Genomic DNA, 27,336 nt, shown 5'->3' on the forward strand with positions numbered 1-27,336 from the left:
TAAAAAAATGCCCTTTTTTTCCCCTCGCTGGTGCTGCAGGACAGGACCGGCGCCCTGATCAGTATTCAGGCTGGTGCTTTAGCTCGATATGAATTTTAATGCAGCCTTGCTTCACAGTGTACGACTTTGAGACAGTCCCTTCTCTTCAGCCCCTCGACGTCTGCAGGAGGATGCCCGTGCACGCACATGAGAGTGCATAGCAAGCTCTTAGCATGTTGACCGGGCCTCCACACATGTCACGGTCTGATGATGAATGTGTAGGTTTGGACCAATTTCCCCTCGCTGCCACTGCCTCGCCTCTAGCTGTGCACGTCAGGATTAATTTTTGTTTAATGGCAGGCCCCTGCTACGTCTTCCCAGCAGCACCCTCTCTATCTGGCATCAGGCGTTGGAGGTAATTGTGCACAGGAGGAGACTGACAGGCAAATAAAACTAAGCCATCCCTCCCCTCTTTATTTGTCTTATCTGTGCAACAACCGGCTGACCGGAGGAATATCGTGAAGACACGCAGACATCGCTGGATGGGGACAACTGCCAGACTACGAAAAGACGCAGAGAAAAGGCAGATTGAGAATTGTATTCACTGTAAATCATAAGGACCCTTTCTTTCATGAGGTCTTATCGTTCTATGACAGAATTCAATTTATTCCCCTGCTTCTGTTTTCACATTATCACGGAATACCGTCCAATAAACTTGAGCACTAATATTTGATAGATAAGAATCTTTTTTCCATTTGACACGAAAACACAGATTACAAAACATATTAGTGTCCATGTTAAAGAGTCTTGAATTTCTATACATCAGATAAGAAGGAATAGAGAGCCGGCAGGCATATAGACAGTCTCTGCTAGACTGTAAAAAAATCATTTTAGATAATAGAACTGCCCTTAAAGATAAACTTTTATCTGTTGCACCAAGGGGCGTAATTTCCACTTTTCAGAATCATACATTTACTTTACAGTTCGTTTCTTTCTCTAAATCATTTATAAACATCTTTCTTTTTCTGTCCATCTGCCAACATCGAGACGAGAGACGCTCTAAATGTTCATATGCTCATCGAGGTCTTTATTACAGAATTAAATTAAAAGAAGTTATTATTTAGAGATAATTCTCCTTAACAAATGCTAGATCTGATCATCACTCAAGGATAATACAGTCAGTGGTCTTTGTTGCAAATATGGACATTTAACATTGTTTGTTAAGTTCAAAGGTTCATTGTTGACTTTGGAAACAGTTTTTTTTAAATATTATAAGTTATAAATGCTTACAGGGTTAGTACATTGATAATGCAGCAATTTACAGTTGGGACACAACTAACAATTATTTTCATGATTGATTGATCTGTCAATTATTCCCTCAATTAATTGATGAGTTGTCACAGTGTTCCAGAGTCAAATATGATCTCAAATATCTTTTCCAAAACCAAAAAAACATACAAAAGCAGCAAATCCCCACATTGTAAAAGCTGGAACAGGAAAATGTTTGGCTTTTATAATGATGAATTGATTACCAAAATAGTTTCGATCGTCTGATCGATTCAGCTCTACTTTACAGAGCTTCTGAAACCAAACCGAAGCTCTCGTGCTGCATTCAGAGAAAACAACCAAAGAACACATATAACCACTCTCCTCTCAAAGCGCCTATGTCTCCATTTCACACTCAAATGTACTTACACACTGGCACATCAACGTTTAAACTGTTAAAACCAAAATGAGTCTCCGCAGACATACCTTGGCAAGTTCGCCTGTCCACAAAGCCTTTCAGCAAGTTTACTGGGAAAAGCAAAGTGTGAGGCAGCCAGGAGGCCGCCTGGTATGTGCTGCAGCGAATGGCTAGCCATGTAAAGCCAGTAACACTGAGCCCCGGTGGAGCCTGGCTATCAGCCTCCCTCAGGTGTTGGGCTGGCTATGGGAGAACACCCTGTGTCATGTCAGTCAGCTGCATGCCTCCTGCATGCATGGAGACTGCCTGTGGGAGTTAGTGTAGCTCGCTGCCTATACTGCTGCCGTAATTGGTGAGCCATGGAGCCTAACAGGGCTGGAGGGATAAAGGGAGGAGATGAAAAATAATAAAATAAAGAATCGCGTGGGTGGAGGTGAGGGAGTGAGAGCGGGAGGGAAAAGGATTGAGTGGGAAGAGAGGTGAGACCGGGTAGGATTATACACTGGTGAGGTAATTGGTAGAGGAGCAAAGGTGTCCCACACCTGCTATCTTTTACTTTTTTAAGAACAGTGTATAGCCAGAAGAAAGACACAGGGGCAAGAAGCAGGGGGGGACAGGGAGAGGGAGCGAGGTGACGGGATGGGAGAAACGATAGCAGCTGGGGGATTGACATATTTCCACGAGGTCGTGGATTAAAAATTCACCCCAACTTATCACATGCCAGGAAACCAATTTAACTTGGAAACATAATTTCCTTCGCGGGGCTCCGGTGCCAGGTCCGGACGAGGAGCCAAGCGCTATCACACTTTTATTACATTTGGCACATTTTTTTGGACAAGAGGCTCCTGTAAGAGGGTTCAGCAGTGTGTGACAGGACGACGACAGAGGTATCATTGTTGGGTCAGAATTTGAGAGAGAGAGAGAGAGGATGTTGGGCGATCCAATTGCCTGCAGCAACATCTTATAGATGGCAGGGAGGGTTGATGCGATCCATAGGTCTGATGGTATAGGTAACAGGGCTGTCATCTCGACAGGTCTGCAGCTTTCTGGCTGTGATGGAATGCCGGGGTGTGATTCGAGGTGCAAATTAACACTTGAGTGTCTTCTCTGCTGACCGACCCCCTCCCCCAGGCTGTGGCCCTGTTCTCCATCCTTCCCCACCTCGACTTCAACAAGTCAGAGAGAAAGCAATCTAGCCAAAGCCCAGAGGACAACAGTCATCCTCTCCTCTCTCAGAACCTTTCCCCATTTAGTTAATTCTCGCGTCTCCTCCTCTAAGGTGTGATACCACATCCTCGTGGTCTGTTGCCTCCCACACGTCTCTCCTCTTTCTCCTTCCCACTTCTTTCCTTTCCACCCTTATTCTCACCCCTCGAGTCCTTTACCCTCCAGAAAAACAACTAAGTCAGGCAGTCTGGCAGGCAGGGCCGTGGACACAGAAAACCAATCTAACACACCGAGTTGAATCGTCGCTCAACTAAGCGATCAAATTAAATGAACTCAAGTGTGAAATGATGACAAAAACAAGATCAAATGAAAGGAAACTTGTTAATTATAATAACAAATAAATTAGCAAAAAAAAAAACAATCACTCTTTTTTCCCCATTCTCACATCGTCTTAACCGAACAAAAAATGTCACATTTCAGTAACTTGGGCATTGAAGGAATTCCTTATTATATATTCAAGTGCATATAGTTCAGGTGAGAGGAAGTTGTAATATCTGAGATTTGTTAAAAGGGGCATAACACGAGATTAGGAGCATTTTAAATTGCCTCCAAATGGCTCTCACCGTAAAGAAGGCTGAGCCGCTAGTGCACAGCTATCAGTTCTAACGATGCTAACAGCTTTTACCGGAGGGGGAACCGGAGGGTGGGTGCTACACTTCTGCAAAGACGCCGTTGGTCAGGACGGCGTTATCGACTTCAACCGCCGAATGAGAGCAGTGCAGAGCAGCGTCTGTGAGGTAGCCAGTGGGGCAGGCTCACATGCACAAAAAGCACACCCTTACACAACAAAGTAAGGAGAAGTTCGGACAACAACGAACACAGAGAGAGAGAGTGACTTCCCCCTCTGCTCAGGTAGACATTACTCCACTATGTCTTTACACAGCAAATAGTTGTCTGCTGCTTCTCCAATGCTCTGAATCCCGTATATTGCACCTTTAAAAGCAGCACAATGTTAATTTGTCAGGTCAACGCTGTTTGTTTATGCATAACATAATCACCGAGCTGGCTGATTAATCTAATGCAAATCCGCCGAACAGCATGAGATTGTTGTATGTGTTGACTGGACCCACTTCTGGTTCACAGGTCGGCTCGCCTACTGGGAAAACTTCCACAACCCCAGATGGTTTGTGTGCCTCCGCTGGCCTGGTAAAGCCTTTCCAACTGCCCAAACAAAATGAAAGCAAACAGCACTCGGGCACACAGTTATTGTACCGCAGACGTCTCTCACAGTAGCTCTTTAGAATAGTTTTGTAAGGTGTTTGACCGACGGCTGCCGTCGGAGTTAAAACATCCTTAAATATCTCCGCTACACGCCACAACTACTTCGGTCCTGACCTGTCTGCCAAGTGTGCAGCATCATACATACCACTTCATGAGACAGAAAGAGAGAGAGAGTTATTATGTAACGTGGCCAAAAATAACTTCAGTGAAACAGATCACCATCATCTCTGAAAGTCGAGGGCAGGCTGGCATGGTGGGGCGAAAGGCTGAGGGGGGGATACATCTACATCCTAATTTGCAAAGGAACTAACAGCATACATTCAGATGATTTGCAAGGCAACAACATAAGCGAGCAGAGTGGTTCATAATACTCACACAACCAAATGAATCTCAGGCCCGTTCAGGCGTGTGATGAGGAACAGTTTCAACAAGGACCATCACAGTATGTATCACATTTACTTGTGGGCGACAGATGTTTTTTTTTATTACTTTACATATGTTACTTCTTTTTTTTTAAGTTGCCAAGAAGATTGTCTATCATCCATTGAGTTTGTATGTTAAATATGTTTCCTGTCATGTTGTCATGAATGAATACATGTGTTTGTAGTGTAAAGGTCCTGGATCAGGGAAAACAAAGCAGTAAAGTTACGAAGGGTAAAACCAAAACATCGCAAAATCGCTCAGAGCGACGGGAACTGCCGAATGGAGTGATAATTCCCTGTGGGTTTGTCACTACATGTGATGCCTTTCATACTACGCCCATGGTTATATATAAAAATATTGATTAGCGCTGCAGTGTTATGCTCAACTACTACATGTGAGGCTGCATCAGCACCAAAGACTTGACATTTTAAAGGAAATAAAAAGCGAGGGAGCAGGAGGGAGCGAGGGATCACCCGTAATGAGGAGACTTTATAGCCTATCAACTTCAATGGGCAAAAGTAATGGAGTCAGGAAAGACAGACTACAGACTGCAGACTGAAGCACTGCAGCAAGCGGGCAGAGAGACAGACACAAACAGGCAGACAGAGGCGCGCACCAAAAGATTAGAGCCTTGTTCTCCAATCTGGCCCGGGCAGATAAGACTACAGCATTCTGGGATTTATCAGGTGCCTCCATACAGGTGCATTACCTGGACAGCTGAGCGCAGTCCAAGTCATTTACTGATAGTGTACAGTATACTTGCCTCAGTGTGTGTGTGTGTGTGTGTGTGTGTGTGAATCTCAGTTTCTAACACTTTTATTTGTGACTGTGTTTGCGTTTGTTTGTGTGTGTGTGTGTGTGTGTGTGTGTGTGTGTGTGCGCGTGTGAGCGCTCTGCCCAGAGACCCAACACAAGGCCGAGGCTCATCTTGTCAAAGCCCGGCAGATCTTAGCGGATATTTCTGGTCTCTGGCAGATAAATAAATAATGGAACACTGGTTTGGATTTAGACAGAGATGGAAGCTTTAAGAGCTGAGCTTTTCACAGCTGTGCCCTGAGAGAGAGAGAAAACATGGCATGACCACGCAAACATACATTAGGGCACACACGCTCATGCTCATCCAGAGGGGCTGCCTCTTTAAAGTGCACACTTTGAATCATTCCATGGTATTATGTCAATGCTAAATATGGCTCTCTCTTTTTTTTATTCTCATGTGTGCTAGTCATCTGCATTTTATGAAATATTAATGCAGCCCAAAAAAAACACTTTTTTTTTTAAACTTTGGATGTAGTCTGTAGAAAATGTACAGAGGAAAGAGGGGGGGGCAAATGAAACAGGAAGTTATATCCAGTGAGCTGGGGGAGTTTATCTCCACTCTGCTGTCTCTTTTGGTCTAGACAGAACTATTTTTCAAGTAACAAAAAAGGGAGAGGAAGTTGTAAGAGCAGGCCTCTAGGCAGAGGAGGGAAGTGAAGGGGCTGTTTGAAAAATCATCCGCTTCTCCTCTTATTCACCTCCTTTTTCTCTCTCGGTTACCCTCTGTAGACTACTGCCTGGCTGGTAGGAAGCACTGTTCACTTGAATAGATTTGCTGTGTGTGTGTGTGTGTGTGTGTGTGTGTGTGTGTGTGTGTGTGTGCGCGCGTCCTGGTGGGCCCACAGACTCAAAGACTGTGGCTTTTGTCTGCCTTTGATTACTCCTATGAATTATGCATTCTGCACCTCTCTACTTGTGTGTCCATGTGTCTTTGAATGTGTGTGTGTGTGGAACCGAGCCAGAGACTGCAGTGTTTAGTGACAGTGACTGATACTGCGTTGTCCTTCTCAGACTCTCCCTCACAAGCACACACACACACACACACACACACACATATAATCATGCATACTCACGCAGACACACACTAACACATTGTTACACGGGTGGAAACTCAGTTAGTGTGACTGATATTTGTCCTTGTCTCCTCGTTACGCTCTCATCTCTCATTGGCCGTCAGAGATCTGAGCCACAACTTCTGAACACTGTGAAGGTCAGAAAAGCTGTAATTAAGTCAAAGGGTGTAGCGCGAGTCTGTGGTACATTCTGTTACAGGGACGTTTCATTGTTTTAAAAGAGAGAGGGGATATTGATAGCCAGACATGGACTGTTCAGTCTACAGATCCTGTGGTCGGAAATAATCTCGGTGAGCTGCCAGCTTGTCAGACAGAAACGGAGCATCAAATTTAACTGCTCAAAAAAAAACTGCAAACCAAAACAAAGCACTCAATTAAGGTTTTATCCATCCACAACATGATTTGGTGTGTGTGTGTGTGTGTGATGCTTGTTTCTGTTCTCAGACCAGTTTGTGTTAAGGACCTTTTTTTTTTAACAATATGGTTACATTATAGTGAGAGTTGTTGCATTCTGTTGCGGTGCTTTGTTTACTTAGCCGACCATATGTGCCTTTTATTGCATGTGAGCGTGCACCACTTGCTAACTCACGGCCGCCACTCTGCACGGCAACAGTGTTGTCGAAGCCACCTACCCTCCGGTTCCCCTTCAGGTACACACTGTTGGCTCGGCCAGCACAGGTGCCGAGGTTTGCACTGTTAAAGCTGTTACCACCGCTAGCTGCGAGCCGCCGCCATGTTGAGAGCCGTAACATATGCTCTCAAGTCCTCCTTTCAAAAGTCAGCAACATGTTAAGTTCGCAAATGTTAGCTAACATTTAGTGTAACATCCCTGTGTACTGAAAGAATGTGTTATTTCATCATCATGCAAAACACAAACCTCCTCTATGCTCCATCAGCACTGTAAGATCATTAATTAAAACCTGTGTCACACACTGAAGAGCGCTACTAATTGCCATTAGTAGCTGTTCTAAGGGGAGAGCGCAAACAACAAGCAAGTCCCAGAGATTGTCTTTCATTCGTGGGTTTCTCCTGGACCACATCAGACCAGGTAAAAACCAAATAGAGTGCAACACTGCGGCACTTTTAAAAAGCAAACTTGTGCTGAATAAAACAGTTATATCACAACATCCATCCATCATGCCCGTCTCATATCGCTTCTCTCAGGCCCAGAGGAGTCCTTCTCTGCTGAACAGGAAATTAGGGAGAGTCTGGAACCATCCCACATTCATGGCCAAGGAAATCCCTCAAGACTGCGTGTGCTGTGCATATAGACGAATGGAGAAGGCTGGGTGTTTTGAAATATGCAGCGGTTTACACCGAAGCTGAACAATCATGCTTCTTACTGACAAGATAGCAGGTGATGCATTCAGCCATCTGTTTTTTTGTCCTCATTGTCATCTGACTCTCTGCCTTCCTTTTCTACAGTATGTCTGTGGCCATGGAGGGATATTCAGCGAGGAGAGATGGGGGGAAAAAGTACAAAAAAAAAGGGGAAAGGATTATTGGGGATAAAGAAAAAAAAAGAGAGCGAAAGGTTGGAGGGGTGACTGATGTGTTGTTACAGTTGTGGAGGACGGATTCGAGCTTAGCAGGGGAAGCCAGTACAGAGGTAGAAATTGAGGAAGAGATCAACAAAAGGGAATCCATTGGTTTTCAGCTGCTATCTGGAGCCATCCATCTCAGACACAATGCACCACATTTACACTGAATAAAAGATACAGTCCTTAAGATATAGAGCCGCGAGGCATCCCAGCAGCTCAGCAAGGGCACAGCACACACAATGCTACGCTGTTATGGGTTTGAGCATCCTCCCTGCACCTGTCCCCGCTCTCACCGTCTCCCATGGCTCACATTTTCCAGTCTCAACAGGAAGGAGACCAGGGTATAGATAAGCAACTTGAAACTTTTTTTGGTACAATTTCTGCACGTATCGCAATGTTAACCTAGATTTAAAACATTTCCGGTAGACTTTTTTTTTGCGAGAGATCAAATTGGTTTTTGAGCTTAATTTACCGTATGACAGCAGTAACAACACAAACAAGAAAACCTACGAAACACACAATTCCTCAGTATTTACAAACACACAGGCCGAAGTAAATGAAGCACAAGCAGGGCCACATATGTGGTTACAACAAGCACTGAGGCGGAAGAGATTCAGAGAGCTCGGTGAACACACCTTTCCTGCTGATTCTGCCATTGAAATGCTGCTCCGCACGGTTACAGAAATCATTTGATAAATGCTGAGCTGGGAACGAGACAAGTTGAATCCTGTGAGGGTTAAATGTTACATAACTTAAAAATTCTATTTGTGATGTATTTGAACCTTTCATGCGTGCAGGAGCAGACCATCTGTATCTACGCTATTTGGTCTCTTGAAAGAAAGAAAATAACGTCTGCTAGTTTCGCACTCAACACAAACAGAAGGTTTAGTTTCATTATAACTGAATTATGGTTGTACTGTTTTTTAACTTAAAGGTTAAAAACTGTACAGCTTGCCTTCGCACACCTGCCAGCTTTATGTGATCTGTGTATGCTGGTTCCTGTGCCGGGTATGTCTGTGCTGTTTACTTTCTCATAACATCACCACAGAGTCAAAATCCATTTTCTGTTCTCTTATTACTGATCAGGGCGACCTTTAGATTCTTCTTTGGTTGCTTTTATGGCTCCTCCAGGTGTAATGATACAGTAAGTACTCTGAGTTGTTCAAAACATCAACAACACAGTTAAGCCTGTAAGTTCAGTCTTCACCTTGGAAACAGTCATTTAAAAGAATAATCTCTAGGCCCAGTCACTAGTTTCTCCAGAGCTTTCAACTGCATTCAAGTCTTTATCAGCAGAAGGAATTCGTTCAGGTTGCTGAAAGCTTCTGAAGAGGCTACTTGACCTCCAATTAATTTTATTAAAGGGTAAGCTTTCCAATTGCTTGTAATAACAACGCAATAATAACAATATTATGAAAACAATTTGACAATGTGAAAGGGTTCACTCATAGTGGTGAACTTAAAAGAATTATGACCCGATTCTGCAGCTTACCTGGGCTTTACAGCAAGTTTCAGCTCATTGTTCAGCTGGTCGACCCGACTCTCTTTACGTCAGAGACTGTATGGCAGAAGTGGACGTAGTCGTTGTGATGTCATCCATTGGTTTGTGGCCTGCAGCTTTGAAGCCTTGATTTTGACATTTTGGTATCGGCAGCTTGGTTTATGGCTGTAGTGAATGGAAGTTACCATATTTGGACTGTGGAGTGACGCCGTGGTAGAGACCTGTCAATCACAAGGTAGCCACACCCTAAAGCTTACACTGATTTATGGTACATTTTACTATAAATGGGGCCATAATTTACTAAATCAACATCTTGCTTTATTGACCTGAAACTAGCGGTTGAGACCATAAACTCACATTGTTTACTGAAGTAATAAATCAAGTGAGAAGTCATAGACTTTTATACAGTCAGACTTCTATTTGCAACCAGAGGAGTCGTCCCCCGGTGGCCATTAGAAAGAATGCAAGTTTAAGGTACTTCTGCATTGCCTTCACTTTTCAGAACTGGAGGATGTCGCCTGGTTTTCGTTCACTCTCACCGTTCTCAAAGCATCGTTTTCAGCTGCATCTGATTTCAGAGAAAATGTCTAAAAGCACCAAACAGCACACAGACACAGATAGCAACTCGCTGGTGAACACAGCGGAACATTTACCGGCTGAACAGCCAGATAAAAGAGAGTGAATATTGGATTTACTACATTCATTCGGTGACAGAAACAGACTCCAAATTAATAATAATGTTGCTCCGCAACTGCTGGATGTGTAAATAATAACAACATATCAACTTGTAAGGTGATATGTCAGTGTTGTGTTCACAACTAGTTCCCGCTGCATCAAAGTGGCCAAGAAATCAGTTTTGGCAGGTTTTAATTTCCCGACTGGTGCATGTGTCCCTACATAAAAAAACACAGCAGCATCACATACAATATTTTATTAAACTCAAAAATAGCTAAAATACAGACTCAAATGTGTCTCCTTCCAGTTAAATACAAGAACCATTTTACTGCACTAGTTAAAGACCACGTCGCCCTCCCTTACAGCCTCCACACACACAACCAGTCCAGAACTGAACAGAGCAGAACATCACCGTACATCAAAGTACCTCAAGACCTTCATACTAATTGAAGGCAACAGAAAACTAAACAATGTACAGCTTGATCTTCAGGTGACATTGCTGTTGATGTTAGATATAAATGTAAAGATACAAAAGGCCAAAACAAGAAAAGACAAAAACAGGCCCGAAGTCGTTTCTTCTCGGCTGCCAGAGTGACTGATGTTCCTCCGGCTGCAGCAGCAGCATCAACACGAAGCAGCCAGCGGGCTGCTAATCTCTCCCTGTCCTCCCTGGTTGTGTGTATTGTCTAGTGTTTGACAAGCCACCTCTGCCAGCCTCCAGCCTCCAGCCTCAGGACTGGCACAGTCGCCCGTGAGCCTCCCTCAAAGGGACTGAATGGACTCCAACCAAGAGGCAGTTAACCAGGCCGCCATTTTGGATAGTCCTTGTCGTTTCTGGGAGTCGCTGACAGGCCAGTTACTCTACCAACAATCAACGTTTTTATATGGCCAATTATGACACAGCTTGACTGAAGCTGACAGCAGACAGGAGGAGGAAGCTTTCGAGATGTTATCAATGCAGCTTTTTGTCACCAACTTACTGGTTGGTGGTGGGATTTTCCTGGTAAAAACATAAACGTTGATTACTGGAATGAGCCTGTCGTTCAGTATTTCATTGTGACTGTTTTGGAGGTAGCACAGCACGCTCAGTAAATGCCCTAAAATGAAGAGGAGCTGTGAGTGAGCTTGAAATGAGTCGGGTCTGCTCATAACGATCGTAATGTTGAATTAGGGAACCTTGGCTGTGATTTCGGTGTTGTGGTTGTCAGTCATGTCTCCATTTTGCCACATTCTCCCCCATCTGTAAGGCGGTGGGCCTGTGTGATGAATTTAGCTTGTCAGTGATTTGTCGTAACTGCCGAGTTCTTTCGCATCCCTCTGCTGCGTGCCTTATGAATTCTGAGCATCCAACTGTGTGTGTGTGTGTGTGTGTGTGTGTGTGTGTGTGCACGTGTCTGGGGTTGTATTTTGAATACTGAGTGTTTCACAAACTGTACTGATATGAGTGTGTGAGTGTGTTGAGAGCAGAGTTTCTGCCTCTGTGTGTGTCCTTGAGTTGGATTGTGCGTGCATGCGAGTGCTTGCGTGTGGATTAAGTTAGGTGGTGACTGATGAAATGTCCATGCTTGGCTATCCACAGCACATCTTCTTAGCCTGTCTGAGTGACGGGAGGGCGACACACTCCAGCTGAATAAAACATGAATTCAGACACGCTGTCAGCAGACGCAAGCCTCCGCCGGATGATGAGACGGTTGTGCGTGAGACAAGAACAGCTCCTTCATAAGTGTACATTGACATATTTATCATTCATGAGTTTGTGCTAAACAGAAAAGAAAAGTTGCAAACCAGTTTTCAATGTAACAATGATACTTTGGATTCAATACAGAATAACTAATGAAACTAATTTTGAGTTTGTGCTTCGAATAAGGCAGACTGGGAAAGGGAGAGAACATAGGTTTATGAACATCAAGGCTCACTTAATTCAATTCTTTCCGCAACCGCATCGCCTCAGGGATGAGAAATGCATTCGCAGCCAAACAAAAGAATATGTAAACCCTTTATTAGACATAGAAGATCTCGTCCGCCAGAGGTAAACATCTTGCACAGCTGAGTCATTTATGACTAACGTGTGGAATGCCATGTTCTGTCTCTCAGCCTCGCTCAGCTTAACCTTGTCACATCCATGAGACAACATCATCTCTCCGATATGTTTCCGAGTCTAACGTCCTATGTTCCCTCGGACACGGTCCTCTTCTTCAATTCTACTCCCGCCTCCCTGCGTCCTCACCCCTATAGCCTATTTTTCTTTCTCACGTTCCTCATGTCATTCTCCTCATCCCCCTGTCCAACTTTCTGGCTCCCATAAACAGCTGTTGGCCTCTCTGTCGGTGGATTCTCACTGAGCCTTGGCAGATGTGCTGCTGGTGTTAAGTACACTCCTCGTAAGTACACTCCAGCTTCACTTAAGTACACATCTGACATCTGAAGCCTTGAAAGTGCAGGTTGACTGGGCCAACTGATTACTGTAAGGGCACTGACACCAGATCAGACTGGCTGCTCAACAAAAAGAAGTTGCATGCATTAACCGAGCTATCAAGCATTGTTCTAACTTGAATCAAAAAGACAATGGGCAACATGAAATATTTTGTTATCAAATTGTTGGGGATGGAAGATATTTTGTGTAATCTCATATTTCATTTTAGCATGATTAAAGAATGGTTTAAGGATAAACCTGGTATTGCAGTATTCTTTATCTGTCTCACTGTCAACAAATCCTATTAAAAAAAAGATGAAAACCAACAATGTATTTGTGCATCTCTTGATACTTTCCAACTTCCCCTCCCTGTCCAAGCCCATTCGCTACTGAAAATGTAAATCTATTCAAACAAACATCCTCTAAACTAAAAAAAGACTAAAAAAAATAAATAATCTCAACAGTTGGCAACTTACTTTTCCATCGATTGATTTATCTATTAATTGCTCTCAATAAATGATATTAATACACGTGTATAAAATATGATATAGTGCAGAATCTCTTCTGTTGAATGACCTCAACGCACTGAACATTTAACCGCAGCAGCTTTTTAAACTGCGACATTAGACCTCTCCGCGGAGGACAGGAGCCCTCTTTTGATATGAACGTGTGTGTGTGTGTTCTCCCCTGGCTTTGAAGATGGATGCCGGTGAAATGCTAATTACCCCGGGCCACGAGGCCGGACGCGTGTCCAGTTCAAAGGCTGGGCCGGCTGCAGTCGAACCTCAAAGCGCCGGGGTGAATCTGTTCCGCTCCGAAGCTCTTCGACTACCAAAGGCGGATGCCTCGGCAGAGACACCCTTTCTACTCCTTTCACCGCCTCCAGAGTGTGTGGGTATGAGTGTGTGTGTGTGTGTGTGTGGGGGGGGGGGGGCTCTGTATGCATATGCTTGCTGTCTGTACATGGTGTTCTTTTTTTAAAGCAGTATCTCTAACAAATCAGAAAGAAAACATCCAGCAGGAAATCTGGGAGGTGAACTGTAAAAGGTTGTTTTTTTTTGTTCCCTCCCGAATCTCTTCCTAAAGTGTCGTCTTACTTGTTGTTTCGGAGAAATCCCTCTGGTTTTCAGCTTGCGACGTGTGCACAACTGGAATAAATAGCAATGAATTGATGCTGCATTGCGCTGCAGTGACTGTTTGTGTGTGTGTATGTTGGGGGAGGTAACGATGTATGACAAGTAAATAGAGGTCACTTCCTGAAGAAGGATAACAGAGGAGAAGGACACAAGCAACACACTACACACACACACACACCAACTCTGCCTCCTCAGGTGATTTATGAAACATGTCGGCTTTGCAAGTGTTTGCATTTGAGGGGGATTTTGATGTATCACCCTTGAATGCCCAGTTCCAACAAGTTACTGCTCGACGCATTTTGACTCTTGACAAAACGTGTGTGTGTGTGTGTGTGTGTTGACTACATAGCATAAGGGCGTGTAGTAGAGGACTCTCATCATTAGATGCAGCTCGCCGTGTCATCAATCATTTCCAGAGAATAATTGCACCAGTTTGCTGCTACTGACAGTTTACTGTCTGTAACTATTTAGGAAAGTCACAAACACACACACACACACACACACACACACACACACACACACACACACACACACACACATGTCTGCAGAAAGGACACGCCCGCAACCAAAAAGACACACAAGTTAAACTTTAAAGTGTGGTAGAAAAGACTTGACTGGGCTATTTTTGGCTGTCCCAGTTTTGGAGTCTGTGACTGAAGCAATAAGTGAACGAGACATCATTTCTTGTTTCATCCGCGAGCTTCGTCCCATCCAGCAGACAGGCTCTGTCTTCAACAGAGATCTGAATGAATATTTCATCGTTCTACATTTTTTAGGTACCTGTGTCAAACGACCACTCTCTAATTAAAAAGAAATGAATCAACATGTCATCTTTACTTTCCAAACTGGAAAGGTACATTGTGTGACTTTTGTAACTGCAGGAGCTTGGCAACAGCAGGAGGCCTGCGTATTTTATTTATCTACAAGCCCCTTTACACTCTGCTGCATCTGACCAAGACAGAGTCAAGTCAGGTCAAGCCGAGTAAATTACTCCCATCTGTCCGTCACTTTGACTGTCAGAGGAAACATGCTACAGGTCGCCATGAAACTACGTATATCCAAGTTAATGTGGTAAGAACAAGGTTAGGGAAAAGGATGAAGTAAACAGCCTGTTTTAGCTAGGGGGACACAAGTGTCTTCATCTGTATCTTTATCTGCCTCTTCATCACTGGATGAAGGCCTGCTCAGACGGGAGACTGTCATCTTCCTCTTGTTACGGACCTTATGAAGGTTAAAAGGTATGGCCACTTTGGAGGGCCAAAGGAACAGAGCTGGCCCCGTCTGCTGGTTTATCCTTTCCATCTGTCCAGCAACTTTTGTTGAGAGAACCCAGCTGAAGAATAGAGCCTACTTGGCCTACTAGACGATTGGATGATTAAATATTCCAGATTCTTATGGTTGTTCCACAGCCAAAAACCACTGCGCAGCCCCATCTAGCCTCTAAAGATTATTTTTATTTTTGGGCTGAGCTTTGAGACAAGACAGCTGCTTCCCCCAAATCAGAAGTGCCAGCTTCAACAAGGAGCTGGTGGGCTGAATCAGAATGAGGGCTGCAGGTAAACGACTGTGAAGGCTTGGTTCGTCTTGGACGGCCACTTAACAAGGAATAGAGTAAGGTAAAAGCGAGATGCAGCTGAAGTTACTGTACGTGAGACATGAAGGTAACAGGGAAGGTGGTGGTTGACCTCTGTATGCCGGTGCTGCCTGGACTGTTCAGCCCCTTCCTCTTATTCATGATCTCTCAGGCAGCTGTCAGTCCAGATGGTTAGGGCAATGACAGAATCCTGATCTATGGGTGACTCATGGGAGGCTGTTCACGGTCTCTTTTATGGGCTTTGTTGCCAGCCTTCTCCTTGAACGCTATCACAGCGGTAATAAGCGTCATGGAGAGAAGAGGTGTTCCACTGCTGCGGTGTACGGGAGCACAACAGTTCTTCGCTCGTCACCGTCGTTGGCGGAGATTCAACGGGCTCAAGGCCAGAGATTAATCAGATGAACAACATGGAAGTGAGGAGGACGGAGCAGCTGTTGCCATGACATTTTAAAGACGTTGATAGATCACTGATTTGAGTTTGGTGATATAGCACTGTATATTTCAATGGTGACTTTAAAAAAATGAAAAGGTAAGACAGCCGCACAGCATTTAGTCACCATTGCGGGGTACCCTCTCCAATCCCTACTACGTCTGCGGAATGTGTCAGAGCGCTTTTTCACCTGGTCTTTTCCTCTCTTCCTGCCCTCGTCACTCTCCCCCCATCCTCCCCCTGCCGCTAGCTGAGCGGGAGGGCTGGAGGACGACTGCACACCCTCTGCATGGCAGTTGAAGGAGAGGGAGGAGGTGAGATGCAGCACTGATGTGAGTGATTCTATTAAAGGGCGTTGACACTGGCATTAGAGGCTATTGACACGGCCACAGGTATTAATAACATAATGAGGGTGTTAGACTGTCACAGTGTGCTTGGTTAACACGGGGTGTGTGTGTGGATTTTAGTGTGTGTGTGTGTGGATTTGTGTGTGTGTGTGTGTGTGTGTGCTCCCAAAAGATCTGTCCTGTGCAACACTCGGTGAAGACGCCCCGAACAGATATGGTGCAAGAAATGCAGAAGTAAAGGAGAGAACTGATGTTGTTTAGTGATAATGGATGAGAGGTAGAGGGTGTTCATTAGAAAAGAAAAAATGTCTCTGTTCTTATCAGACCTCACAGCTGTTAGCTGAGCTACAGTAAGATCACTGTTACAGAGCATCACCATCAGTCTTTACGTACAAATAAATGTCAATATTAGCTTTAAAACTGAAATCTATGACTGATCTTTTTTAATACACCATTGATGTGGAGACAGTATCAGGACACCATTTCACTAACTGATATATTCACATTTGTTGGTCATCCACATTTTTACTGCAAAACGATTAGTCGATCAACTGAAAATTTGCCTGCAATCATTTGGATGATCACTTAACAAGCAGCAGCCTGAATATGGGCCAGAAGGGTGTTTGTTACCTTCTTTGGAAAGCATCCCATTGAATGCTCACTCAACCTCGACAAACTATACATTGTTTGGAAACACAACGGTGAAATGAAATGAGATCCATTGTGCATTAAAACAGACCAGCAACATGAAAAATAAAATAAACTACTTAAATGAAATATTTGTCTTTTTACCAGGTTTGTGCCTTCAGTGACACTTAAATTCTGACTTTGTGATACAACTTTAAAGAAAAGGAAGAAAGGGGTGCTTCATAAGGTTAATCATGTAAATCAGTTTTAAGGAAAAATGGCAAAAGATCCTTTTCTGTCTATATTTGCTGGCTTTCTAATCCCACTGAAATAGTAAACTAAATATCTTTGGGATTTGGACTGTTGGTCGGAGGAAACAAGCTATTTAAATATATTAACTGAAGGTCTCTGAAATTGTCGTGATTATTATTGTTACTGATAAACCAAAACAATGGTTTTATCGAACAAATGAATCGATTATTGAGAAAATAATCTGCAGATAAATCCGTAATGACTAACTGCTAGTCGCAGCCCTTAAACACAATGAAACAATTTATAAAATGCAACGCTACAAACTATGTCTCGTTTGTTGTTTTCAACAAGCTCGTATTTCAAATATAGGGATTAAAGCTCTTACATGATAGTTTAAAGGTTACAGTGACAGATCGTGGATCTATTTTATGTGTGCGTTGCTTGGTAAAGCCACAGAGTTAGAACAGATGACTGACTGACTTGTGCTGTGTGCTTTTGACGCAGTCTGAGCTGGCGAGGGAAATCACGGTAATCCTCGTCTCCAAAATTGCATGCAATCTGTGAGCTCTCAGCAGAAATTGAGGCACAATACATTGTCACAAAAATGAGGCCCTAATACTTCAAGCCGCAAGTACAGAAAACTGTAAACACTTAAGTTAGTGAATAAACACAAAGTTACTCTCACATCTTTCATTCGATAATAATTTCAAGCATAAAAGGGAATGTTTTGGAAATGAACATTGCAGCAATGACTGCACCACAGTGTCTTGATGTGGCTGCGTGCTCTCATTCAACGGCTCGGCTGCACACAAGGAACACTCTCTAAGACTGCACGCTGTGTGCTGAACAAACAGAAGTGGAATAACAGTACAGCCTTTTTGGACGAGAGCCTCTGCACCGACGCGACTGTCGCGTCGGTGCAGATTGGGTGTACGTGTGCAAGATTTCCTTTCATCTGCCTCACCATCACCTCCTACCATGTTCACCGTGCGCCTCGTCAACTCTCAACCTTCGCTCCCTCCGTGCTGCAATATTGAATCATCGTTGCTTTTTAAAAAAAAAAAAAAGATCCACATCTAAAAATCAGCTCCTCTTCTTTTCATGACTCCTCTGCCTCGTTTCCGGTTTGCTGCCGTCCCTCCTCAGTCCCTCCTATTGGTTCCCTCTCCTGATCTTCTGGCTCCTCCCTCCTCTTCCTCATTCCTTTATCTTCAGTATCCTCCTCTCTCCTCCTCTTTTCGCCTCCCTCTCCATCTCTCTTTTGTATCTTTCTTCTCTCCCTCTCTCTCCGTCTTTCTCTCTCCTCCCTCACTAGCTGGGGAGCCAGTGTGACTGCAGTGTGACCTACTTAGCTGTGCTGCTGCTGCTGTTGCTGACTGGCATGGTTGGGAGTTTGCATAGAGATGTAGGCACCAGAGAGGCTCCCGTGATGGGCACTGCCAACAGAAACTCTCTAAGCACCAAGAGACACAGAAAAATAAATAGTTGTCCAACTGCTCACCCTGCATCTGTCCGTCTCCTGACCTGGCTGTGGTTACAAAATTGCATATCAACCATTCTCGATGTTATTTTCAGAGAAATGATTGCATATAAGAAAAAGAAAAATACTGAGTGCACAGTCTGAAATACCTAGAATGCTTCATTGCAGGTGAATTTGATTCTTCATTCGTGCCTATTTTGGAGATGTTTTCCTGTGTAATTCACGACTCATTATATGTCGCCTGGTTTCCTAATAAGGTAAGTCATTTACTGAAATGAGATTGTTTCATTTCGTTTCACATATTGTTAGATTCTGAAAATGGCAATCTGCTAGACCCATTTGTACGTCCATCTGTAGGTAGCGATTGTCATCGTCTGTTCAATCAGCCTGGCTATCACTGCTAATGCTAACTGCAAATGTCCTTTTTCTATTCCAAACAAAGCCTCGGTGCTGACAAACTCTTGATAATGAGGAAAAGAAGGTATATTTGAAACTGGGTGCTTGGGACTGAAAATGTAAAAGTTGTCATAAAGTGAGTATGAGCTGAATCAACTTTTACAGCTCTGAAGATCTCGCCCATGCTTGTCACTATTATTTGTTATTATTTTTCATGAATGTAGATAATGTAGCTAATTAAGGAGCTCACCAACCACCTAACGAGCTTAACAAATTAAGGATGTGGGCGGGCTTATCTTTAACTTGTTAATGGTTTTGGACTAAATCCTTTACATTACGGTTATTTTCTCTGGCCTGCTTGAAGAACCAGACCTTATGTTTTAGTAACTTTCTGGAACAAACTGTTTGGCATCAAATATTTGACCAAATATTTTGGCCAATTTTTGACCCATGCCTGTTTGTTTCTCTCAGTTCGCACAAACCACAGCAGGAAGTGAGGGTTCATCGGGAAAAGGAAAAACAAATGACTATTCAAATGTTCTCCCTGTAGGATGTATCTCCTTTATCTCTCCAGATATATAAGCATATGTAAACACCTGTTAAACCCACAGGGAGATTAATGAATAACGCTCTAGCATAAACACAAACACACTGCGCGAGTCTGCCTTATTACCCAAATCATTCTGGGGAACCCAGGTGCTGTATATAAAGGACAAAGGAGACGTGGCTGAGCTGTGTTGCTGCACTGTACCTGCACTTGTCGGTCACGGTCCAACGTGTATCAACAATCGAGAGTTGATAGAGCCAGAGTAAACTGCAGACAGATTGTGTAAGACTGCTTATGTATGTGGTGACACATACATAAGCGTGTGATAGGCGAGGGTGCATTTTCCCGCAATTTCCTCTGTTTGCTTTTTGGCAGGATTGTGTGACCTACTCCAGATGTTGTGCTAATGAGCTGGGAGATTAGTGCCACCTTGTCATATTATGAACATTAATTCAAGGAACAAACCTCTTTTTTTTGTTTGCTTTTCCTCCCTGTAACCACACAGAATTTGTATGATGTCATCTCTCTCCCTTTTCTTAATTTTTGAAAACCATATTCATATTTTTTTTTCCCATTTCTGCCTTCCCTCCCTCTGTAAATGGTTCACCTCTACGCACAGTCCTGTGTAGCGCAATATAGTCGAAGGGAACAATACTTAAGACGATCCAATTATATGTCGACATGGCCAAGTCATCGGAGACGTTTCATGAAGACAGCCACAGATCGTTCCTCCATTATGCTGCATTTTAATGATGCGCTGTTGTGCGGACATCGACATGTGCATTAGATGAGTAGAAGGCACTTGCATGATTGCACTGAGCAGGGTGGAGGAGGATGGGAATGAGTGCATTTCATTTCACAAATCTGCACGAGTGTTTCTGTGTGAGAAAGAGAAGAATTTACATGTTCTTGTGCATGTTTTTATCAGATAAATCAATATGGACTTGCTACTGTTCTCCACTGCTATAGGTGCATGTGGATGTACACAAACATTAGTCATTGTGTGCAGCTATTTAATATGAACAGAGCTATAAGCAGATATCACGGAATGGAAATGCACTTTTACGTGAGTGCCATGTAGTCACGCCTCAGTGCCTTCAGCTCAGGCTTTACTCCCTACATGCATGGTTTCCTCCTGCAGGACTGACTGTCACTATGCATCTATATACCCATTACGCAAGACCCCGCACAGAGCTCTTGTTTTCATGTGCCTGATTAAAGACAGTCTAATTAGCACGATACCTCTCTGGAAAAACAAGGTTCAAAATGATGGAAGCAGTGACACATACGCTAGTTCGAACACATAATAAAGGGTGTATGTATGGCAGGTACCTCTGGCTACACAATTTTGTTATCCTTACTCAGAGAGGAAAGGAAGCCCTCTGACTCTAATGAAGGTCTGGTTAGTTTCTGTCAAACACCTCTGTAATTTGTCAATAAGGCCATGATGGACTGTGCTGCAGCCGAGGAGGTCCAGGGACACGCCAGAGACTCCTGGCTCCTGATGAATCATTAGCTTGGGGCGTGATTGGCTCTGTGGGAGCGGTGTTTGCACACAAACAGAGCGCTCTAGTCAGCGTTAGTGGGGATATGTTGATGGTGAAGCACAATGTGGCTCCTATTTCCCCATAGGGACTCAGAGTTGGGACACACTGAATGAGGATGAGGACGGTGCACGCCATGATTGCAGTCAGGCTATATGAATGCCATAAGGGAGGCTGATATTACAGGTAGCAGAGCGAACATGGCAGTAGTCCGCTATGAAACAGTGGAGGTAAATCAGTCGCAGTGGCGAGGCATTTCAGGACAAACGAAGGTTGGCGAGGGAGAGGCAAGAGTGAGAATTGATCAAAAACGGCAGGTGAAAAGGAATGCAAAGTCATGTTGCTATAGCAACTAGCCATGCAGAGAGTCTCGCTCTCTCTCTCTCGCTCTCTCTCTCATCTCACAAAGATGAGCAGAGCCGCTGCTTGACCATCTGAGCAGCTTCCGTATGCTCTCGGTGGACAGATAACATGTCAAGTATACTGTCCATCTGACTGTGTCATTTCACATTTACTCATGAGGGGTGGGGGGGAGCACTTTAATCTCGCTACAGTGTTTTTCTTGTTGCCAAAGCCAGAGAGAGCAATCCAATCCAGGATGGATCACATGCTAACCTTCCCATTTGTATGCATGAGACAGTGTTGCTGCCTATACCATTTCTAGAGGCTAGTGCCTGCGTTGTTGAATAATGGAGCCAGGAAGACTGCTGGTTGCTACAGCAGCAGTGGAGCTCAGGAAAATATCTTCACTGCGTCAATATGTGATGATATGTGTGACAGTTAATGCTAACACTGATACTAATAATAATTGTTTGTTCTTAGGATAAAAGAGGCAAGAGTCTTTCTTTTTTTAGTATATGAGCCTTGAAAGATGTTGGTGCCTTCCTCAAGTCAAACATTTAGATTTAGTAACCCTGGAGGCTGCAGAAATGTTTGTGTAACAATTTTGTTTGATGCCATCTGTGTCCATATTTATGAGTTGAAAGAGGAGCAGTCGCATAAGCAGTGAGGCTGCAGTAATGACCGAGGCTGTGGGCCTCCTAATGAACAAGTATATGTTCACAGAGTCGACACTTAGCTGACGGTCACCACAGCATGAACGTGTTAATCTATAGCCTCCTGCACCAAAACCCCTAATATGAACATAATGGCCTCATTCAGTCAGCTATGGTTTGGCCCCCCATGTACCATTAGGCCTGTCAGGCATTCAGACCCAAACCATACCAAGCACAGATGATTATTCCCTGTTGCTTCCTGCTCTGAAACAGAGGATGACAGCTGCCAAAGAGGCAAAAAAAAAGCCATGGGCATGCTTTTTTTAAACTCTTTTTCTTTATCTCTGTCTGGGGAGTAAACTCAGGAGGGGGAAGTCACTAACTCACAACAAATACCCTTCACTTCCCTCCGTGTGATCAAAAGATACTTCAATCAATTCAAATCAAATTTGCTCTAATTTAAAAAGCTCAGATGAAGTTCAAAGATCGTGAAAAAACAGCTGCCTGCTGCGTAAAAAAAACGACGCTGTGCACGGACCAGAGCGTGCCGAGTTAACACCAACCTGTTCTTATGACCGAGGTAATGGACTAAGCTGACCTGGCAGCCATCTTGTTTAGAGACATCTGCTGAGGAATCCTTTGATGTGCCCGAGCAGTGATGGCAGCCCCCCCCACCCATCCCGTGCGCCCCACTGTGTCTTTCTTCCTGCACATTGTGCCTCCCAAATATCAAAGGCTCCTTTTGCTCCCTCCCTCTGCACCATCAACCTAATGAAATTAACTGAATGTGTGACGAGCTGCAGCGGTCGCATCCTGGAGGAGTCCGAACAATGCTCGGGACACGGGGATGAGAAGGTTAGAGGAAGAGGGAAGACAGTTAGAACGAGTGGTGAAAAAGGGAAGAAGAAGAGTTTGTTCATTGCACCAATCTCACAATCAGCACAATCATTAGTAACTCAAAAGATCTAAAACTACCATTACTGTTAGTCGACTGGGCAGCAGAGGGATCTTGAGGCTAGGCCCAGATATGAGAAAGAGCTGCTGAGTCGAGGTCCTGGGCTGCGCTAAGCTAAAAAAGAAAGTAACGGTCTGATGACCAATCTAGGGAGGCAGCTGCGTAGTCGGAGGATGAGAGGATTAGAACGTGTCGGCCTTAATAATCTAGACATCCTGGATGAAGATGACAGGGTTGGAAAGGAAGAAGACGATAGATAGCAAATGAGGAGGGATCAGCAGAGTGTAAGTAGAGGTCCAAGGATTACGGGATGGAGGTCACGGAAAGCTCTCGCTCTCAGACGGGAGCATACATGTAGAAATCTCTTTCTTAGAGACGTACATGAGACTTCACTTGACAGCCCTTGAAAAATGAAAATATTATAAAATGTGAAGCACCACTGGTGATGGATTTCTGTTTTAAGCATTCATAGAATATATGAGGCTTGAAAGATCATGAATTATAAGGCAAAATAGGAGAACATAAGGGCTTCTATTTTAAGAAGCTGAGGGCTTTTATGTCCCTTAGCAGAAGCCTAAAGCTGCATTATTGAATAACAAAGACCATAAGACCAGAATAAATGCATTCATTAGGGGAGTCACAGTGGTGGAAAGCGTCACTACCATCACTCGAATGGGAGCAGAGTGAACATGTATTAAAAAAGACAGCATCCATTCAAATCAGTCTCGGAGAACAGATGAGAGTATAGCTGGAACTCTAAATCAAGTCAGAAGAATGATCTGAAAAACCATCTTCCGATTATAACTAATGCTCACCTCAGTGAGTTTGTTTGGATTAAACACATTTCTACATGGATTTTCATCAACATTTCAGCTACAGTACAAGAAGTTCTTGGGACTTTTTGGGGTCATGTGACAGAGTGTCAAAACACATTTTGTTGAAGCAACCACAGTGGATTTTCTTTGGTGGCTTGGGGGCAGGAGAACAAGCTGCAAACACCACATTGGCATTTTATCATCATCCTGTAGAGATGTTATGACAAACGTGTTAGCAGCAACAGCTGCCAAGTGACACGTCCAGCAGAAACGAGTTGTGGACGCAGCGACATTAGCATTCATTTTGAGACGTCCACCTGGTCAAAGAAAAGAAGAATATTTTGTTGTTTTTATTTTTATTTCTTAAGTCCACCAAGGTAAACATCTGGCTCTCTAGCGGCCAAAAGCTCCACTGTGTTCACCAGCTACATGCTAACTTTGTCTGACAGCTGTTTGATGCTGGGCAGGTGGCCTAGAGACAGCTTTAAGAGCGTTTTTTTGCGGGCGGCTGCAGCTGAAAACCAGGTTGATGAGAGCCGTCAGAGTGAACCTGAACAGTAAAGTAGTGGGCTGTTAAACCAGAACAATGAGCTGACAGATGATAAGCTATGTAGAGCTGAAGGACACTACAGAGTCAGGTGATGCATCTCTAGAGGCTCACCACTAAAGTGAGCAGAGAGTGAGCCCTTTTACATCACGCATACATAGTCATTGAACCCATTGTTAGGATTTGGTGGCATCTCGCAGCGTAGTTACAGATGGAACCAACCCAATACCCCTCCGCTCACTCCTCCCTTTCCAAGACTGCGGTAACGTGAGCCAGCGAGAGTAAAACCATGGTAACGGTGTTTGCCTTGCTCAGAGGCCATCCCGACCATAATAACTTTACTCTGCTTCAAGAGCAACGGAAGTCCGATGGTGTCTGGCGGTGCAGTGGTTTTGTGCACTCTGCGGTTCACGCTAACACACTGAAGTGTGTCGGAGAACTACGGTAGCCTTCAGGTTATGTAGTAATGCAAATGGCTCTCAATAGAGCCAGTGTTTGGTTTGTCCACTCTGGGCTACAGTAGAAACATGTCAGTGATACACAGCAGACTCCGTGAAGAGGACCTACTTCCTATGTAAATATGAATGGCTTATTCTAATTCTTATTCAACTGACAGCCTTAAGTGTCAATTGTTAATGCAAATCAGGGGCAAAAATGTGAAAAATAGTCAAATTTGATCTTTTCAAGTACCTAAAATTGAATATAATTTCTGAAAATAGGGAATCACTAGAGACACAATATCCTCTAATCCTGCTTGCTGAACATAAAACATTAAACGCTGAGAGCGCCTTGAGAAATCTTCTGTATTTACGCTGCGGCACACACCACACCAATCCCGGAGCTCTCCAGTTAAGTTGCTCCATTTCCTGTGTGACAATAGCTAAATGGGTTCCTATTGAGGGCCGAGATGGGACACGGGGCAAGTGGCACGGCTCTCCGCCGCCTGTGGAGCGGCCCGGCTGACAGATGGTTTATTTCCATTTGCTGAGGATGCTGATAGGCTCTCTGGGCCGTGGCAAAATGGGAAATACTATTCATACAGGCATATCAGCCCCAGACACTCGGCTGAGTAACGCAGACATGTCAACTAAGCTGTCGTCAAAGAGAAAGAGAGACCGATAGACAGGGAGGGACACAGAGAGAGACGACGAGCCAAAGGCCACACTATACTCAGGGGAACAGTGCATGAAATTCATAGCTAGATACATAAATATTTGATTGTGAGATTATACTTTACATCTATATGTCCACTTAGCTGGGCTGTGTTTAAGTGGTGGGCGGCTGAAAGGCAATGATTGAATCAGATAATGAGTGCTTGCTGTGGGGCGGGCGAGTGGCATTTGATTGCTTTCTGCGAGAGAGACGAATTATGTAAAATGTTTAGAGATGCACCTGAAATATGAATGTAAGTGGTTATAGGTATCGTCAATTATTAAATGAGCTGGAATGACATGTATCGGGCTGAAATATTTGTGTTGGTCCATGTGTGCTGCTGCTCCCATGACAAGACATAGAGCAGCATGAGTGTGTGTGTGTGTTAAATTCAGGCAATAATCATGAAGGCTATTAGCTGATAAAAGCAGTATCAATCACAGCCTGTCTACCTCTGCACGTCTCTTCTATCTTCTCTGTCATGTCTGTTTGATCCCGAACAAAAGACACCGTCATCAAATGGCATTATGACATTAAGAAGGCCACAGCTGTAAAGACATCAAAGAGCTCTATAGGCTAGGAGAAGTAATCTGGCGTCACACACCAAAGTCGCGGCTCCGTATGGTCAGAAACACCGGTGAAACACACTCTGGTTTAAGGGAAAAAAACACTTTACCGTTTGGCAAGCCTGGGGCCCCCAACTATAAGGGCCAAAAACAGCTATCAATTTATTTGTTGACGTTTAGATATGAAAAATAATGAATTATGTTTCTATTCTAACTGATTGTACCCCAACATAACTTCCAAAAGGTCCCCGCAGCACTTAAGAAATATGTATACTGTATACTACTTACTGTGTACTTCTACATTGTAGTACTACATTTCCTTGGCAGACACATTGCTGGTTATGTTGCAGATTTCACTCACAACATATAACAATAAATATATGCATTATTATTCATTCAACCTTCCAGCTATTATATTCTATTAGAACTATGAAGCTACACATTCATCAGAGTACATGTAAGTACATTGTGCTGATGATGCCTTTCTTTATTTGAAGTAAAAATCTGAACGCAGAACTTCACTATACAGCATTAATAGTTTTACTTTTAGACCAATAGTTAATAGATTAACTTCAGGAAAAAAGTTTTAGGTAGGTCTACTTCTTCTACCACTGCCAATAAAAACATTCCCAGTCAGAGGGAGGGTGAAGAGTAAAGCCAGAAGGCGTGTGCCTGGGGCCCCCAAATCTCTAAATCTGGCCCTGGAAAAAAAATGTGGTTACTTGCATTAAATTGGCGGAGTATTTTGTTGGTGGTAACTTTACTGGTGTTATGAGTTAGTATTACTCCAGGGGTTACAAACACCAGTAAAATACAATCTGGTTGTATTATCAACTCGGGAGTTCTTCTTCTTTTGTTAAGTCATATTGACAGTGTCCACTCAAATTGATCCCATTCATGACATAGTCCAAAATATGGCCCAGTCTCAATTGCTATTCTTCTTTGCTCTCCTCCTCACAGCCATTGACCTTCCCTCGTCTCCCACATCTTGTGACTCTCCATTCTGAAGGGACATGTCAACGTTGCTGACAGCAGAAACATTGGAGAGGAGCCCACTCGTATGACCTCACCCTGTACCACACACATTCTCATGGTACACTCCCTCCGGCAATTTCTCTTCAAAAGTCAAACACACCAGATTACTTATCCCCTTGTCCTTATCTTTTCAGTCTCGGTCCCCTACAAACACCTGCAATAACACAAAATTATTTGGCTTTTACTGTGTGCTTGTTTATTTAAAGTGTATTAATTTTGTGTCGCGTGTCCAAATTGCACCAAATGCACCATGGCACTCCCTTGGGTCCCCAGCAATACATCCGCCAAGTGTTTTTTGAGATGTGGAAAGGACATACCCACATAGATACATACATACATAGATACATACCCACATAGATACATAC

At 43.8% G+C, this 27,336-nt stretch overlaps 1 protein-coding gene across 3 annotated transcripts in view; it reads right to left on the reverse strand.

The window, feature by feature from the left end:
• Window positions 1-27,336, reverse strand: part of slc12a5a (solute carrier family 12 member 5a) — a 148,442-nt gene that overhangs the window by 59,512 nt on the left and 61,594 nt on the right. Inside the window, exon 1 of one of the 3 annotated variants that reach the window (XM_031838747.1) lies at window positions 17,904-18,105. The exons of the other annotated variants lie outside the window; for them this stretch is intronic. Coding sequence (XP_031694607.1) covers window positions 17,904-17,919 — 16 coding nt within the window. The 5' untranslated portion in view covers window positions 17,920-18,105. Of the gene's footprint in view, window positions 1-17,903; window positions 18,106-27,336 lie in introns of those variants that run through there. 3 annotated transcript variants of the gene reach the window in all.

Source organism: Anarrhichthys ocellatus, unplaced genomic scaffold, assembly GCF_004355925.1.
Source record: "Anarrhichthys ocellatus isolate YVR2014 unplaced genomic scaffold, GSC_Weel_1.0 scaffold1, whole genome shotgun sequence".
NCBI lineage: Eukaryota > Metazoa > Chordata > Actinopteri > Perciformes > Anarhichadidae > Anarrhichthys > Anarrhichthys ocellatus.